The 20,588-nt window shown below is 31.7% G+C and overlaps 1 protein-coding gene across 1 annotated transcript in view; it reads left to right on the forward strand.

The window, feature by feature from the left end:
- LOC124372526 (DNA polymerase beta-like) overlaps positions 1 to 20,588 on the forward strand; it is a 34,940-nt gene that overhangs the window by 285 nt on the left and 14,067 nt on the right. Inside the window, 1 exon segment of the mRNA XM_046830924.1 lies at positions 12,912 to 13,111. Within this exon segment, the coding sequence (XP_046686880.1) occupies positions 12,912 to 13,111 (200 nt within the window).

The raw sequence follows: 20,588 nt of genomic DNA on the forward strand, positions 1-20,588 counted from the left end.
TAATTTAGGCTATCTACTGTTATTGTTTATCATCATTTTACAATACACAGTGGCTTTTTAGTTTAGTAAACAAGTTTTCTTTCTTTGAAACATGAATAATGATACATGAATGAATTCACTAATTATAAGTATAATTTAGAGTAAAGTTGAATTAATATTATATTTTTTCCTTGTTCACATTTAATCACGGCTGAAGTTGCACAATGTTCAAAGATTTCTTACCATTTAGTATACTTTAGTATTATAGCCTAAGTGGAATTAGTTTTGGTTTTAATAATATTTTTGTACTAATTTATGTATGTGCACATAATGTAACTAAAAGACCTTTTTTATTATGACTTAATTTTGTCTTAAACAATTAAATTTTGTTTCTTTTCATTGATTACATTTGGGCCATTCCACGCCAAATCATCCAGCCAAAAGTAGAATTGACACCCAAGGTTCTCTGATTTCAATAAAAGTTTACATAGATAATATATACATATAAATAAGAAGAAATCCAAAATTGTAGCTTATTCTAACAAAGGGTTTCAGAGTTACGGCCATTTGAAGTTTTATGCTAATTCAGTTTCCAAGGCCCATTTTGCCGCCAAGTGAGCGTACACGTATTCTCGTCTTTCCATGTAGAATGGACAATTATGAAGCTAGAGGCTTCAAATTTTACTCATATGTTCAAAACTTAATGCAGAATCATATAATACTATTAAAATGGGATTTATTATCTTCTATCACCATAAAAATAATTCATAAACACAAATAATTTGATTTTTCTGAAATCGGAACATTAAGTTACAAAAAGTGTTGTAGCAAAAAATCTCTCTCCACCTACCCTTATAAAAGTATATATCACTGGAAAGAGGATAGAATCATCTTTCAAATGGTATAATAATATGAGTGGGGTTTTGAGTATTAACATTTTTATCATATATCAAAGTCAAAAATTAAATTTTAAGACACTAAAATGTGATTGTATACAAAATATTTATGTGATGAAGAAAAAATAAATTCTAAGGTGTAAAAATGTATTATATTTGTTTGAAAATATCTGAAAATATATGAAGGTGAAATAAAATATTGTGTTCTAAGTTTTTAAGTGTGTATAAATAAAAAAGAAAATTAAGTTTCTTTAAAAAATTTAGTAAGTCAATGAATTAAAGTATTATTTTACACAAATAAATTATTGGCCTAACTAAATTGGCCTACAATACTTTTACCTAAAACATGGCTAATTATAACTTTACAAGCATTAAAATAATATTTTATACAACATTTAAAAGTTTAACATTCTGAATAAAAAAAAAAAAACAACACTTTATTAACTATTAAAGGTCAAACATCAATATTACATTATATGCTAATTACTAATATTTTATAAACACAAACCACAATGGGTGACATCTAGACCAGTTCAAACCAGTGTTTGAAATTACTCTTGTGGAGACATGAAACATTCATTCAAGTCTCAACATGAAAGAAACTTACTCTTGTGGAGACATGAAACACACAAGTCTCAACATGACTCAGTAAGTCACACTGCAAGCTATTGTCAGTATGTGAGGATCTGTGGTTCAGTTAACATTGGTGCTGTGTACTACATATTTTTGTGAATTGTCTATTTTAAATTAATTAATTAATTTATTTATTATAAATATGTAATTAATTGTGAAGTGTTTATTTTTATCATGGAAGAAATTGCTGGACCAAGTCAAGTGAGACCAAATTTAATTTGTACAGTAGGTAAACTTTCAGACTCTTCTTGTGAAAACTTTACTCTGACAAAAGATAAAAGTGTACATTTAATTTTTCAAAAGCTTTCAAGTGAAGAAGTAGAAACATTGAGTTGGCGGACAAATAATCAGTATCGTGGGTGAAAAATGACACAATTTGTTCTCATCATTTGTTATTTTTTGAAATATTTTGAAAAAAGCCAAAAATCATGTTGTGACCCTTTTCAAAAACATGCTGTACCTTTGACAAAGAAAAAAGATTTAAGAGTAATTACCTTAGAAAAGGCAAAAGATGTTAGAGAACATAAAGACATAATTTTAGTCCCAGGAAAGCTTTTGTGCAGTAATTGTAGAAAGTTATTGAATGTAAAAAAAAAAGGTTTAAATAATGAATGAAACTGCATTTCATGAGAGTGATGAAGATATTGGCAAAGATCTTACGACTGCCAAAAGAGTAGTGGAAAAAGAAGTTCTAAATGAGTCTCTGTTAGGTTTAGATGTGACACCTCTGAAACTCCAGTCCTTATCTACTCATTCAAAAAAAAAAATATGCCAGGAAAAAGTTAAAGCAGGCAAAATTACAAGTCAAGAAGAAACTATCTTTTGTCCTACAAGTAAATGATGATTCTTTAAATGAGTCTTCGAGTGATGGCGAAGAAAAATTTCATGATGAGGAAAAAAAAAAACTTAAGATCTTGATTATTTAATGGATGCTATTAAGCAAAAGCTGAGGACCAATATAACCAGAAGGGAAAAAATACAATTACTAACAATTGCTCCTAAGTCATGGTCCCGCAGAAAAGTAGCTGAAAAACTGAATGTTTCAGAATACTTAGTACGAAAAGCTAGGGCTGTTTGTAATGAAAAGGGCATTTTGGCGATGCCAGAACCAAAAGAAGGTAGAAAACTACCTGAAGAGACAATTGAAGCAGTAAAACCGTTCTATGAAGATGATGAATTTTGTTATATGTTTCCAGGAGCGAAAGACAGAGTTAGTGTACAAAAAAATACCTACATGCAAAAAAGACTACTTTTATGTAATTTAGAAGAACTGTTTATTGCATTCAAAGAAAAATATCCAAATTTAAAAATAGGATTTTCAAAATTTTGCTCTCTGAGGCCAAAATGGTGTGTATTGGCTGGTTCTCCAGGCACGCATTGCGTTTGTGTATGTCTATACCATCAAAATGTCGAGCTTTTGGCTAATGCCATAAATCAGCATGATAAAGAAGCCATACATATTATGATGGAAAAATTAGTCTGCAACAGACAGTCCAGAAATTGTATGCTGAAACGTTGTGATGAATGTCCAAAAACAAACGAGCCGTTAAGACAATACTTGGAGGATATTTTAGAAGATTTTGATGATGAGGAAGAAATCAAATTCTCACAGTGGATAAGTGATGGTCACATGAAGCTGCAGACAATGCTTCTTCCACGCCAAGAGTTTATTGGCTTTGTAATTGATAAAATTGAATCACTCATTCCACATTCTTTCATAACTAAATCACAAAACACCTATATGAGGGAAAGGGAGGAGAATTTACAATATGATGTAGTCTTAGTCCTAATGGACTTCGCTGAAAATTACAATTTTGTCCTACAAAATGAAGTGCAATCCTATCATTGGAGTCATTTAAGTTGTTCAATTCATCCTGTTGTTGTTTACTCAAGAAGCGAGGGTTGAAACAACAAAAGAATCCTCTTTGTGTTTTATTTCCGATGATTTGAAACATGATGTACCATTCGTCTATTCCGTTCAAGAAAAAACCGTTGAGTACATTAAGTCCAACTTTCCTAACGTAACCAAAATTGAATACCTAACAGATGGTTGCAGTGCCCAATATAGAAATTACAAGTCTATGGTAAATTTGTGTTTACCATAAAGAAGATTTTGGGCTAGAAGCAAGTTGGTCATTCCATGCAACAAGTCACGGAAAAAAAAACTGTTTGTGATGGGATCGGAGGAACAGTTAAGAGGACTGTAACAAAGAAAAACTTACAAAGTGCCAGAGATTCAGACCAAATCATAAATGCTGAAGAAATGTACTCATTTTGTGCAAATCAGTTCTCGAAAATTAGTTTTTTCTTTTTGAAAGAGAACGATATTGAAAACAAAAGAAAGTCTCTTGAAACCCGTTTTGAATGTTGTGAAACTATTAAGGGAACAAGAAGTTTTCACTTCTTTCAGCCAGCAACTAGTGAAGTAATTACAGCGAAGCGACTAAGCTCAGACACTGATGTCTGTTTAAAACAAAACATATTCAAGAACATTTTGCCAACTCTAGAGCCTAATATTTATTCTTTTGTAGCATGTGTCTATGAAAATAATTGGTGGATAGGAATGATCCAGTGTTTCAATGAAGTTGAAGGAGATTATGATGTAAAATTTATGCACCCTCATGGACCTAGTGAAACTTTTTTTTGGCCCCAAAAAGAAGATCAGTGCCCTGTTCCAGCAGCTCATCTGTTATGCATTGTTAATCCACCTGAAACAACCTCTCTTGGACGTTCGTACACAAAATTGATTCTGTATCTCGGAAAGAAATAGACAAAGCGTGGAATATTTTCAGTTTGTAATTAGAGTGCAATGTGTGTGTGTGAGAAAGAAAAATGTAGTTTTGATGGACCAACATAATCAATTCAGTATAAATGATTTTTATTTTTTTTAACATGAAAATGTACATACCTGTTGAAATATTATCAAGTAAGTACTGAATATAAGTTGTGTACTCATTATAAGTGACTTAATTGTTTTAAAACTTAACTGTGACTTATTCTGCAACAACATTTGATTTTAACATATTTAATTTTATGTAAAATGGCCTCTTTCAAACCAATTTTTCATAGGTATTTTTAATATTTGGCTATATTTTGTGTTTTAATAGAGTAACATTTTATTTTTTACTTTGACGTGTAATAAAAATGGTAATACACAAAACCCCACTCATATTATTATACCATTTGAAAGATAATTTTATCCTCTTTCCAGTGATATATACTTTTATAGAGGTAGGTGGAGAGAGATTTTTGCTACAAAACTTTTTGTAACTTGATGTTCCGATTTCAGAAAAATCCAATTATTTGTGTTTCGGAATTATTTTTATGGTGATAGTAGATAACAAATCTCATTTTAATAGTATATTATGATTCTGCATTAAGTTTTGAACATATGAGTAAAATTTGAAGCCTGTAGCTTAAAAATTGTCCATTCCACATAGAAATACGAGAATACGTGTACGCTCACTTGGCGGCAAAATGGGTCTTGGGAACTGAATTAGCTAATAAATTTAAAAATTCATATGTCTGGAACCATTTGTCAGAACCAACTGAAATTTTGGATTTTATCCTATCTAAATGCCTACATTATGTGTACAAAATTTCATTAAAATCTGTGACGGGTGGGTGTCGACCCCTGGATGACTTGGTGTGGAATGGCCCATTTCTGTTTAGATTGACACAGAAAATATTCATAATACATTAAAGATATAATTTTAGTTTTAGTCATATGGCACGAGTAGCACTTCATTTAAATATCATTGTTGTACTGGGCAGGCAGAATGATGTGAGGCTGTGATGACACCGCTCATGCTGGATGACGTTTTTGATGACAATATTCCTTTCAATTGCCTTGAACTGGAAAGTTATGATAGCTGTTTAGATTTTTTTCATGATAACGGCAGTGATTGTTTAAGAATTTTTCATACAAACATAAGAAGTTTTTTCAAAAAATTTTGATGAATTAATGGTATACTTAAACGAGTTTTGTCATATACTTGATTTGGTAATTATGTCGGAGTGTTGGCTGAGGGGAGGAGAAGAGCACGTACACATTCAGGGATTTGATACGTTAATTACTAACACACAACGGAACCAAAACGATGGACTTATTATATTAGTAAACAAACGGTTATCAGTAAAGGCTGCTCAGATAGCGTTAGGTGACGTTTATGGTATCGGATTGGACTTTACTTACTCAAATAAAATGTTTAACTTACTTGCTTTATACAGAACCCACGACAGTAATCTTGATTTATTTTTGGATGGACTAGAAAACTACTATGACAGTACTGGACTAAATAAAACATGCATATTTGTTGGAGATATTAATATAGACTTATTGAAGACTAATTCAATGACTAATAGATATTTAAGTTGTCTGCATGGCGCTTGGCTCATACAGTGTATTTCTAAACCTACTAGAGTGTCAAACAACCTTCAATCTTGTCTGGATCATATATTTGTGAGGATCAGCGATATAAATAGAGTAAAATCAGCTGTGATCCAGACAAATATAACTGACCACTACAGCACTGGACTCACTATCTCTGCAGCGGCTCCGCCTTGCCCTGATATTCACGCCGACAACTATACGCCCCACACTTATACCGACCACGCACTGCTGACTAACAATTTGTCACTTGTCGACTGGACCCCCGTCTTAACATGTTTTGATGTTAATCAATGTGCTAATATATTTAAGGAGAGAGTTCAAAATTCAATATCAACTGCTAAAAAACCAATAAAAATTAACTCTGCCAGAAACAAAAAACTAAAACCATGGATTACTTCTGATCTCGTTCGTTGTATTCGTACTTGGGATGGGTTGAGTAGAAGAATAAAAAAAACAGCCATTTAATGTTATTTTACGCAATCAATATCAAAACTATAGAAGATTTTTAAGTTCTTCGCTGAAAAAAGCTATAAGGGACTATTATAGAACCAAAATCATTCATTCCAACGGCAATCCCAAATTATTTTGGGGAATAGTCAATGAATTAGCAGGGAGATCTAAAAGTCGAGAATCATTTCCCATTAGTAAATATTTGTCTACGGCATCTGTTGTCACACCGAACTTATTAAAACAAATAACTAACGAATTCAAATTTTTCTTTCCGGCCGTGGGACAGAATCTAGCAAATGAAATCAATACGGGAGGTCATCCAGTTATAAATGATGCTGACTATAGACAGAACACTGACTTTATATTTCATACTGTGACAGAATTGGACATCATTCATCAGGTGGCTGGACTGCGGGGAGGGTCTGCGCCGGGCCTCGATGATGTTTCGGCTAATATTCTAAAACTAAATATCAATTTTTTTCTTCCACCCTTACTTCATTTAATCAATTTAAGTATCTTAAATGGCGTTTTTCCAAATTTCTTCAAATTGGCAAAAGTCTTCCCTCTACATAAGTTCAACGAGTTCAATGATAAAAACAACTTCCGCCCAATTTCCCTGTTGAGTGTATTTTCAAAAGTGTTAGAGCGCATAGTAAAAGATCAACTAGTTACATATCTCCAAGAAAACGAAATACTGTGTGACTCTCAGTACGGGTTTAGGAATGACAAAAACATCACAAACGTTCTTTTTGACATCAATAGAGAGATAAATGATAGCATATCGAATGGAACGCGTTCAATGTTAATTTTTCTGGATTTAAAAAAGGCTTTTGATTCCGTAGACAGAAGCAAATTACTATTGAAGCTTGAAAATGTTGGGGTTCGCGGCACTGCTCTCTCATGGTTTCGGAGCTATCTCACCGATAGGTTACAATGTGTGTCTATTGGTGGTATAAACAGTGATCCACTACCTGTGGAATACGGTGTGGTCCAGGGCAGCACTCTTGGTCCAATTTTATTTTTAATTTATATCAACAATATATCAAAATTGAATTTAAATGGTAAATTATTCTTATTTGCTGATGACACCCTTGTTTTTTTAAGAGGAAAGTCTTGGCCAGAAGTACAGGCAAAAGCATCAAGTGATCTTACTCTTTTAAAAACTTGGTTTGACCAAAATGTCCTTTCTCTTAATATAACAAAAACAAAGTTTATGCTGATTTCCCTAAGAAATAGTACAGATTATAATTTACAAAACTTGGTTATTCATAGTTGTGGTAACAACTATCTTATTAATACGTGCACTTGCGAGGAAGTAGAGAAGGTGGATTACTATAAATACCTTGGAGTAATTTTTGATTTTCGGATGACCTGGACCCACCATATAGATATGTTAGTACAAAATATTAAAATATATGCTTTTGCTTTCAGACAAATTAGTGAAATTTTGATGGAAAAAGAAATTAAGTTAGCTTACTATGCTTACATTCAATCACTTCTTTCTTTCGGAATAATTGCTTGGGGAGGGGCAAGACCATCTATTCTATATCCCCTCTTTGTTTCTCAAAAACGCATACTAAAAATAGGGTTTAACAAAAGTCAACGTTATTCTACTGACACTCTATTTAGGGAATCTGCTATTCTTACTATTCGCCAACTTTTTTTAAAGACTCTCCTGACGTACATTTACCTTAATTTAAACACAATCTTTTCAGAAATTACCCACCATCATGATACTAGATATGCGCATAATGTTAGGACTGTTACTTTACAGTTATGTAAAGAGTATTCTACAACAAACCCCTTTTATATATCTAACATTCTATATAGAAATATTCGTGTTCATCATAATAGCTGCACTCTCTTTGAATCACCCTCCTTGCCTGTTTTCAAAAATAGAGTGAAATAATGGCTACTCCAATTAGGTATCACACAAGCAGAGTCCATTATATCTGCAGATTACCGAGCGGCCTGACCTGCAACACCCATCCTCAGGCACTTTATAATATTACACCCGACCACTAGACCACTATACTACTAAACCATACTACTACTAAACCATACTACTACTGCTACTACACTACACTACACTACCATTCATACTAGACGCTACATTAGTACACACCACACTACTACACTATTATTACATAGAACCATGCTGACTTGATCTCCCCTGGGCCAACACAATGATATGACGCTGTTGCATTATCATAGATAAACTAACACTGAATTACTTTTTTACTAAACGTAACAAGCCAGTTCTCATATTAAATCGTGTTCTTTTATTTTATTTTAAATTATAAATTTTATGTTAAAAATTCTAGCACATTCTATTTATTAAATGCTATTAAAGATATCAAGTTAAGATTCATGTTAAGTTATCGTGGCGGACGATCAACTGAAGCCTGCGCACAGGCTGAATGCCCATGCAGGCTTTATTCCTTATTAATTATTTAAGTAATATCTTAGCTAGATAACTAGTAAACTATTGTTTTCAAAACAATTCTGTTTAGTTCTTTACTATTGTCATTTGTGTATTTCATGTACAGTTGATGGAATAAACATTCATTCATTCATTCATTCATTCAAGACTGCTTTATAATAGTCTGATAAATCCACATTTTTCTTTTTTTGACATTATGAATAGGGCAACTGTTCTAGGCTAAATCAAATTTGAAAGAATATTTACAGCAAAAAGCTGTCGGAATTCTTTTAACATTGATTTTAACATTGAACTCCAGTGAGTTATACAAAGAGCCTACAGGGAGCTTGAAATGTTAACTTTACTCTGCTCTAATTCTTGAGGCAACCCAAGAATAAGCATCTAAATAATCCCTAACAATTGAAATTTCTATAAAAAACACCTCGTGGTGTCAAAGGCAGCTCCAGGATAAAAATTATTGATAGTTAAGATAAACCCCAGTTCTGATAGTATTTGTAGTGGTATTGATGGATTATATCCAGTTGTATAATTATTTAAGTAATAAGGAATATTAGGGTAGGGTACGATAAGCGGACCCGGTTTTTTATATCGAAATTGGCAAACGATATTACTTAATCATAACTACTGATATAATCAATCGATACTGATTAATTATTTTGAACAAATAACTTAAATAATCTATATCAACAGCTGTAAACACTTTAAAATAATACACGTAAGGTAATATTTCAATTTTACATATAAGTAACATTTGATTATTAAAAATGGCAGTCAATTTTAGAAAACTACACGAAATTGCTTTGAAAGATGATAAGGCATGTTTTACATGGCTTCAACATGTTGGACTCGTAACGAAAAATCCATTATGTGAAATTTATGGGAAAGAAACAACTGTAACTGTGAGAGGAACAAACATGGTCATCTTCAGTTTTCCTAATTTTGCTTATAATAATTAGTTTTAATCACTGTAAATATTAAATCCATATTTTAATTTCAAAACATATGATTGGTATTGAGGACTATAGATACTTTTATATCGATTGATAGTCTAGGATTTGAGATGCGAATATTAGGTATCGATGATTACATTCTTCGATATAAGTTAAAAAACCGGGTCCGCTTATCGTACCCTACCCGAATATTATTGTGCATAATGCTTTGTTATGTATAATTTTAGTTTATTTATAGGCTACACCATTCTTATTATAAATATAGACGTACAGAATTGGATTATAGTTAGGCCAACAACCATTTATGCCTAACTCTGTTCAATTTTACCTCTTGCAACATTTAAACTCTAGGCTCAGTACGTTCACTGCTTTCATTGTAAATGGATTACCTAGACAATCTTGGGTACTCTGTGGTGTAGCAAAAATGACAAGCGAGCTATTTGCACATCAAGTCAGGTGGGCAGTGTAGTCTATAGCGCTGCTCTCAGACATGGGAGTTAGCCTTGGAGTAGTGGGTTTGGGTAGGGTACGATAAGCAGACCCGGTTTTTTATATTGAAGAATGTAATCATCGATACATAATATTCGCATCTCAAATCCTAGACTATCAATTGATATAAAAGTATCTATAGTCCTCAATAACAATCATGTTTTAAATTAAAATATGGATTTAATATTTACAGTTATGAAAACAAATTATTATAACCAAAATTAGGAAAACTGAAGACGACCATATTTGCTCCTCTCACAGTTACAGTTGTTTCTTTCTCACAAATTTCACATAATGGATTTTTCGGTACAAGTCCAACATGTTGAAGCCACGTAAAACATGTCTTAGCATTTTTCAAAGCAATGTCATGTACTTTTCTAAAATTGACTGCCATTTTTAATAATCAAATGTTACTTATATGTAAAATTTAAATATTACCTCATGTGTATTATTTGAAAGTGTTTACAAATTAATATTATTTGTTCAAAATAAATAATCAGTATCGATTGATTATATCGGTGGTTATTAAGTAATATCGTTTGTCAATTTCGATATAAAAAACTGGGTCCGCTTATCGTACCCTACCTGTGAGTTTTGAGTCTGAAGTTAGAGATTTTTGGGGTATATGAAAATTATTGGTCTGTGATAAAGTTGGCGGGAGAGTCCACCTTAAATAAACAATTCTTGGCTAGGGTGAAAGTTATCAAGGTTATTGTATTTTTGTATAAGTATACTAGACCCAAAACACCCAATTTGCATTTTTTGGTCTTTGCTATACATAAAAATAACCATTTGATTGGTGGTATTTTTATAGTAATATGATCATAGCAATAGCTTTTAAGCTAGTAGAAATCCATTTAAACCATAATAGCCTAACACAAAAATCACAACAAACACTTGTGGCAAAAAATTGAGCACCAAAGGGTTAACCCATTGGCCTTGTATCACGGAACGGTTCCGTGACAGCTAGTCTGGGCTCAAAATTTATATCACGGAACCATTCCGTGACAAGTACAGCGCCATCTAAATAATTTTTTTTAACTCCTTTTTCAACCAAATGTTAGTATAAATTAGACTAATATTGTTGTAAACACATAAGAAAAACTGCAATACTACAGTTTAATTGAAATTTGAATGAATAATAAGTTACTATAAGAATATTAGTGTACTACAAGAGAAAAAAAAATCAATATTCTTGGAATTTTCAGTATTTAGAAAAAACATTTATTCTGTCAAACTATGCATATGTATACACATATTCTAGTATTGCTAGGTAGAGAAATACATTTCAAATAAAATAAAAGCAACGATGGGGTATTTTATTTTATATTATTTGAGTACAAAAAAAATTTTAAAAATTCCAAAAGTTTTTAGTTTGTACAGCATTATTATTTTTAAATTACTCATATGACCAAATATATCACTATCTATTTATTATTAAAGCCCATTTCATGTTAATCCAAAAAGATATGAAATATAACCAAATAACTTGAAAAATACATTTTTTATAAACATATAACAAAACTCCTACGTTTTTAGCATTTTTAATAGGATAAACTCCAGTTGAGCTGATAGTAAAAATATGTATAAGCCAATGGGTTTAAACAGTCAAACAATTATAGCTTAAATTCTTTACACTTTTTGGAAGGAATATAGTTCCCAAATTTTGTGTATCTGGGTATTAGTGGTTTAGTCCTGGAGGTTTGAACCTACAGTTGTAAATTATTTATATGAATTATGATATTTTCAAATTTAACAGTATTACAACTTTTAAGGAACAATTTCGGTAAAATGAATTAGAGCTTTTTTAATTAAAGTTTATTATTATTGATGTATAATTTAGGAGAATGAAAGTATTACGATAATTTATCAGTGTGCAATAAAACACCCAGCATAGGAGTAGTGTAGTGAAAAGCTAAGGCTGCTTTACCATGCGAGGTTCTCATATTTGTCGCTTATGAATCCTTTTATAGTGTTTGAAACCACGTGATCACAGCAAACATAAACTATTACTTGGTTTAAAAGATGTTATGAAAGTAGACCCTTGTAATGAAATGCCTTTTACTAGCTAATTTGATCTCAAACAGATTTATACAGTGATATTGATTTATTCATGGTAAACACCATTTTTCAACACAAAAATAATGTACAAAATGGCAATATATAAAGAAATCTTATAAAATTTAGGAAAAAAGTTCAATTGCAATAATTTTAATCACGCATCAAGCATGAGTATTCAACACCATATATACTCATGATATGTTTGGCTCTAAATATTCAACTTACATAGTGTTGGCTTTAAACATTTGAAGTAGTAATAGTTATGTACAATTTGTAATGAGGGAAGGTCTACTATTGTAATTAGAAGCAAAAAAAACTGTAGTTCTAGGAAATCTTGACCTACAAATTTCTATAGTTCATCGGAATATAGACAAGATCCTTTTTTCAGCATAAATCAATATTTTTTTAAGAAGTTTATTTAAGAAACAGACACATTTCAAATTTTTAATGAATGATAGTAAAAACTTATTTCAATACCAACCAAAATTTACATTTATTTGGTAAAGTACAATAATAGTATCTAATCTCATATAGTAACTGTGTTGTAATTTACATGCTGTCAATATTGTATAAAACTTTAGAATGAGAATACTTATTCTAATCTGTGTAATTTCCAGAACTTGCAAATTATGAGCGAAATGTGAACCGCAATATTTATAAGTACAATGCCTATAGAAAAGCAGCGAGTTCCTTGGCAGCTCATAAAACACGTGTAACATCTGGGAAAGATGCAAGAAAACTAGAAGGTGTTGGTGAAAAAGTTGCAGAGAAAATTGATGAATATTTAAAAACTGGGCACTTAAAGAAGTTGGATAAGGCAAGTTTTATTAATTTAAGATAGTAGTAGACAACCCCCCATGTCACAAAGCAGGTTTCACTGAGGTGTAAAAAGACATTTTTACATCTTCTAGCAGACAAACGAGAAGTTGTGCCAGTCCACTGGATGATAGACTTCAGTTACGTTCATTTTAAAGTCAATAAAGTTCATTTTATTGACTTCTACTTTGCACCATCATAGAAGTCATTCCTGTCTGTGTAAAAATGAAGACTCATGAAAGAATTAAAAGTCTATAGATGAAATCTTTTTCGAGATATCTTGCCACTGATACATTTACATTTTTGCTTATTAAGTTGGGTTTCATAACAGTGTTAAAATAATATATTCCTGTACACCTAAAACATAATGTTGTGTGTGTGTGTTAGGATAGTTTGGTTACATATGTAGACCCTTAAAGCACTGAAGAAAATTCAGCCTCAATTCAATTAACATGCATTTGAAGAATTAAACAATTTTTTTTGGCCACAGTTAAATTAATTTTTTGTTTCTTGGAATAAGAAATATATAAACAATTTTTTTTAAGAAAGCTACCTAATTTCAAGTAGGCATATCATATATGTGGGTGTGCTCTACGGTTATATCCGTAGTTGGTGGGGGAAGACCCACATGTGAGTAAAAGAGGTTTTGTGCTCCTGCTTTCTGGCTCAGATACTGTGGTTTCTTAGTTTCTTTTAGTGCTAAAATTTACACCTAAGTGTCAAGTAAGATTTTTTCTTCAGTAACCAGGTGAAAAATTTGTTTACATTTATAAAAGTGAAAGGAAAAAGTTTAATTATTCTATTTTTTATCTTTGCATAGACTTGAGACTTGAGTTGTTAGTTGTTATCACATGTGTAGATGACTTGATAAGATAATTGGTGCTGGACTCTAGTTGCAGTTTGACCCCCCCCCCCCCCCCCCCCCCCCCCCCCGAGCTGGCTCTGCTGTTCTTATCTGACACCAGCTTTCTGTTTGGCTGAAGATATAACTTATTCAATTGCTTATCAACAAGTCCAATAGCTCAGTTGGTATAGTGTCTATCTCTGAAAACTTGTTGAACTATAGGAGAATGGGTTCAAATCCCTCTGCTGTTGAATAATTTTTGTTACTTATTTCTATTGAACATAAATATTTTGTGATTTATTCTTGACACCTATCATACAAAATAATATCTAACAGACATTTTTATTTACTTATTCTTATAATTTAATTTTAATCAATTTTCTTTAATTGGTGACATTTGAAAGAAAGAAGTTTAATACTCATTTTGTAGTTTGCTACGAACTTTGATTGTACAATCTAAATTATAAAAACAGTTTATCAACGGATAATTGTTCTGAATTAATATCAACATGACATTTATGGTAGGGAACATCGTTTTTGCTAAAATAAGAGGTCATTCCCAGTGGCCTGCTACTATTATGTCTGTAGATGATGAGGGTGGCAGAAAAAAATTTAAACTAACATTTTTTGGTACCAATCAGACAGCATACTGTACTATATCTTGCCTCAGCTCTTTTGAAGAAACTAAACAAATTCTTCTGAATAAATCTAGTATCAAAAAAAGCCTAAAGGATGCTATTACTGAGGCAGAAATAATTATGAATCAGAGCACTTGTACAGCGTCTAGCCATCTAAATAGTAAGGAGGATGATCTTCCTGTTTTAATTCATTGCCCCATTTCATCATCTGGTAAATTATCAGGAACTGAACTGTGTAATAATATTAATAAAGATGACGTTAACATTTCAATACAAGACGAAATGCTGAGCTCTTTGGTAGAGGAAAATGAAAGCCTAAGAGAGGAGCTTCATTCTACAAAATTTAACATGTCACTCAGAGAAAATGCTATTGAGGAAAAGTTCTTTGATAATATTACATCTCTTAACTCCAAAATAGAACTTCTGGAAAATGATAATAATATGCTGAATATAAAGTTAAATGAAATGAAACATATGAAGCTAAGTGCTGAGTTAGTTACACTTCAACTGGAGGATGAAAGTAAGGCATCATTAGAAAAAGCTGAAAGTATTGAAAAACGTTATGGGATACTTAATAAAGAACTGTATTCCCTTAAAAGTAAGCTAGCTGATAGCAGGGCTCTTGTCACTGACCTCGAAACTAAAAATGAAGACCTGATAACTCAACTTAAAACCCAAAGTAAAAAAGTAACTGTGCTGCAAAATTCTCTAGTGGAAAAAAAACAAAAACTATCCTCACATAAATCTTATAATGTGCCATTAACTAATAGAAATAACTGGCTGAACGAACTCCATGATGGAATGTTATTTTGACTCTTTTTAGAGAAAAATCTATAGTTGGAAAGTCTATATTGTTCTTGGGTCCTGCATCGACTCAGTTCCTGAAGCTGGCTGATGGCATGGATGTTGATTGTACTATGAGACAACTTTCTTTTAATTTACACAAATTTGTTTTTTGTTGCCTTAGTGACAGTTTAATCCCAGATAAAGATGACTCAGGATCACACTGGAGTCTGTTAGTAGTTGACACTATCAATATGTCGCTCTTACACTTTGATTCCATAATGGGAATGAATGCAAACAGTGCAGATAAATTTGCCAAAAATATAGGCTATAATCCAGACAATATTATAAAAATGCCATGTATACAGCAAAAAAATGGCTTCCAGTGTGGCTTAGATGTTCTGGTGAATGCTAGGTTGTTACTTGATGGCTACTGCAACAGGGAACCCTATGAGGGATTGTCACTTGAAGACTGGTACTGTAAATCATTTGGGAGTCCACTACAACTTTTACCTGGCTGGACTACTGTTGAGAAGCAAAGTTTAAATAAAACTGTCAAACCTAAAAATTTTACTAATGACAAGTTAACTGTGGTCTCTAACAGATACAGTGTTCTGATGGATTCAGGTGAGCAGTCCAACGTCGATGGTGCTACAATTGCTTTACAGCCACCTGATAACCACTCGGTTTCACATTCAAAGGATTTAAATATAGGAACCAAAATTAAAACAATGATTAATTCCAATATTAAATCTCTGGATAGTCATAAATTTGCCTGGAAAAACAGCAGTCTTTCTTGTACTACTAAAAAAAAGAAATCTATCCTTGTTTTGGGAGATTCCATTCTGAAACATGTTACAGTTCCTGATGCTTATGTTGGCGCATTTCGTGGTGCAAGAGCTAATGTACTTTGCAACAAAATACTAAAATTCACTGAACGTAAGGTGCAGCCTACATGTGTTTTTCTACATATCGGTACAAATGACCTACACCAGACTAGAAGTCCGGAAGATGTAATGGGGGCGGTTGGAAATGTTATAAAGGCGGCAAAATACAAGTTTCCAAGTGCTCAAATAATTTTAAATGCTATTCTACCAAGACGTGACATAGAGTATCATCTGATTAATCGCTCAAATAAAAACCTAAGATGGCTTTGTAGAGAACTTGGTGTGGTTTTTCTGGATGTTAGTAGGAATTTATCTGATTTACACTTGGCCAAAGATGGCATTCATTTAAACTACAAGGGCACTGATCATCTTAATCGAACTATTCACTGGTAGCTTCTTCCTGTAAAAAGCAAATTTCAGACAAAAATGCAAAGGCAGAATTAGTTAATAAAGATCTCTCTCCATCTCACAGGACTTCTGTAATGGATGCAAATATGAACAACATTGGGATCCAGAAGTGTGATTTATTGCCTGAAGATTTTCAAAACAAACTACAAGATCCATTGCCAACTAAACAATCTTGCTCTTCTGTGGTTGTTACTGGACTCTCAGCTGAATCATTTCATTCATCTCTGATCGTCATGCCGGGTGAACACAGCTACGCATCTGCTGTGTCTGGTGTCATGGGAGAGGAGCAGTCAGTTTGTGGTCTGGGCTCTAGTAATGGTGATAGTGTGAGTGAAAGTCAAATCTCTAATGTGAATTCACAAAACCTTTGTCCTGATGAAGTTGGTAGACATTTTTTAGGAATAAAATAAATGTCAAGAAAGGATTGTTAAATAGAAGTTTAGATTTAGAATTGATTGCACCCCATGTCAATAATAATACTAACCTTCACAGGCAAAAATGCTGTATAGATAACAAAATATTTGATGGTTTAAAATTTAATTACAGGAACAGCATTTGGATAATGTTTTGTAATACTCAAGGTTTTTTGTGTAAAATAAATGACATTGAAATTTTTCTTGAACATGAAGGCAAAGACATATCTATTATTTGTTTTAATGAACATTGGCTAAATGAATCAAATATTGAAATTTTGAAAAAATTAAAGGGTTTAAACTTGCATCTTACTTTGTAAGAAAAACAGCTCTTAGAGGTGGATCGTGTATCTTAGTCAAATCTGGTATTGAGTTTGAAGAAAACATTAACCTTAGATGTTTTAATGCTGACTTTCATTTTGAAGGTTGCTTTATAAATCTAATTGATTATAATGTTACAATAGCATCTATTTATAGAACTCCACCACCAGCTGTATATTGTTCATCAAACTCCACAGAAATCTTTTTAAATAAAATACAGAATTGGTTAGATTTGGTTAGCAAACATAAAAATAACAGAGTATTGGTGGCTTCTGATTTTAATATCAACTTATTGAATGAAAATTGTAACAATGTTAAAACTTTTAAAAACATTCTGACACAAAATGGGTTTTTATATAATTTTTTGGCACCAACCAGAATTACTGATTTCACAATGTCATGCATAGACAACATTTTCACAAGTATGAACTGTATGGTAAATGATAAAATAAATTTTGACATGGGGTGGTCAGATCATAATTCTTTGTTTGTTTCCATCCAGTTACCTGAGAAAACTAAAAGAGAATCAATTTTAATAAGTAAAAGATTTTTTTCTGCAATAAATGTCTTCAATTTTGAATCAAGAATAAAAAAACTAAATTGGACTTTGGACCCATCTGATAATGTAAACAATAACTTTAATGCTTTTTTGTCAGAATTCTTGTTAATATTTAATGAATGTTTTCCAATGAAAACCATTAGTGGGAAGACGAGAATTACTAAAAACTCCTGGTGTACTACGGGGATAAAAATTTCAAGTATAAAAAAAAGAGAGTTACACAGCTTAGTCAAAACAAACAAATCACCATTTCTTTTAAAATATTATAGAACATACAGAGGAATATTTAGAAAAGTTGTTAACAATGCTAAACGAATGTTTAATGACGAACTAATTTCCAACTCAAGAATTAAATCTAAGGCTGTCTGGTCAGTCGTTAAATCTGAATTGGGATTCGGTCAAAAGGAAAAAAGTCTTGGACAATTAATTATTGACAATGATACAATATCTGATCCAAATAGAATTGTTCAAGAATTCAATGAACATTTTGCTTTAGCTGCAGAGAAACTTAAACAAACTTCCAAAAGTATACCCTATAACAAGGATATGATTTTTCATAATATGAAACAAACGCCTCATGAATTCAAATTTTTAACTGTAAAAAACAAAGATGTATCAAAAGCCATAATGAAATTAAAAAATACAAATTCCACAGGATGGGATGATGTTCCTACCTTCCTTATAAAAAAAGTGAATCCCTACATCTGCACCCAACTATGTACATTAATTAATTTCTCTTTTATGAAGAGCGAATTTCCTGACAGACTGAAATATTCGGTGATAACACCTATATTTAAAAAAGGAAACAGAGCTCACATTGAAAACTATCGCCCAATTTCAGTTCCCATAGTTTTTTCAAAAATTTTTGAAAGTGTTGTAAATTCTCAGTTTGACTGGATATTTGGAACAATATGACTTATTTCATAAAAATCAATTTGGCTTTAGGAGAGGTCATGGCACTGAAGGGGCCCTTGCTCATTTGGTAAATGAGGTTTCTCAAGCCTTGGATGAGTCGCGGGCCACTGCTGGTGTGTTCTGTCTGCGATTTATCTAGCGCTTTTGATTGCGTTATACATAACAATCTTATTAAAAAATTGGAATTTTATGGTGTGAGAGAATTAAACTGGTTTAGGTCTTATTTCCAATCTAGGAAACAAAAAACATTGATTAAAATTGGAAGCATAAAATATGAATCTGAATGGAAGTCTGTAAGTAAGGGGGTGCCTCAGGGATCCATTTTAGGCCCAACATTATTTTTAATTTATATAAATGACCTACAGGAAGTAACAGACGAAGGTTTAATATTGTATGCTGACGATACAACAGCAATAGTAAAAGACCTAAACACTGTAAGTTTGCATTGTAAAATCTCATCACTTATCTTAAAATTAAATAATTGGTTCAATCTAAATGGTTTATTTTTAAACAGCAAAAAATCAGAAATTGTTCATTTTAAAACACACCAAAATAAATCTATTCTTCAGACCGTGAATTTCAATGATGAATCGGTAGGTGTTTCTAATACAGTAAAGTTTTTAGGATTATACATTGACAAAAACATTAATTGGAAACATCATATTGAAAAATTGGAAAATAAGCTGAGCTCTGCGTGTTTTGCCTTAAAAGTTTTACAAAATATTGTGAGTTTTCAAGTGATGATGACAGTGTATTATGGTTATTTTTTTCCTCACATGAAATACGGTATATTGGCATGGGGTTCTTCCCCCAAAGCAATTTCTATTTTTATATTGCAAAAAAGAGCTTTGAGAATCATAACAAAATTAAATTTTAGATCATCTTGTAGGTCTATATTTAAACAGTTAAATTTATTGACAATTCCATCACTTTATATATATGAGGTCTTAATGTATACCCATAAAAACTTACTTAATAATATCACCACAAAAGATCATGATTATAATACAAGACAGAGAGACAGACTTACATACCCAATCCATAGAACTAAATTATTTGAAATGTCCCCTTATTACAAAGGACTAAAATTTTACAATAAAATTCCAATATCTCTATCCTCTTTGCCTCCAGAAAAGTTCTCTGTAAAATTAAAACATATTTTAATAGAGAAAGAATATTATTCAGAAGCTGATTTTCTAAATGATGCAACCTTCATTAATTAAATAAATTACCCCCCAACCGTATCAAAACATTTTGATGTATATATATTAATTCCACTGTATTTATTTTATCACTAATTATTTTTAAATGTGTTTTATGTTTTGTAAATTATTTTATTTTAGTGTAATAATAGCTACATCTATCTTTATTTAATTTTAATATGAATTATAATCTGTACCTGTATCATTAGAGTTTACTGTTTTATATACTGGATCATTGTTTGTACGATTAATATTGATTATTTATCAATGAATTGTTAATTATGTTTATAACTTTTTTTAAATTAGGTTTTAGTATATTTTAAACTATATTGACGAGTCACCTGTTCATTGTAGATTTTATCTACTACATTTATGTAACGTTATGTGACAATAAATTTCTGATTCTGATTCTGATTCTGATATATCCGTAAGATCAATCTCATGTCCGGCATTAAGGACAGTATGAGATAATTTAAATCTCTTGAGACTCCTTGAGTCCAAAATAACA

This window comes from Homalodisca vitripennis, unplaced genomic scaffold (assembly GCF_021130785.1).
Source record: "Homalodisca vitripennis isolate AUS2020 unplaced genomic scaffold, UT_GWSS_2.1 ScUCBcl_3435;HRSCAF=8975, whole genome shotgun sequence".
Lineage (NCBI taxonomy): Eukaryota > Metazoa > Arthropoda > Insecta > Hemiptera > Cicadellidae > Homalodisca > Homalodisca vitripennis.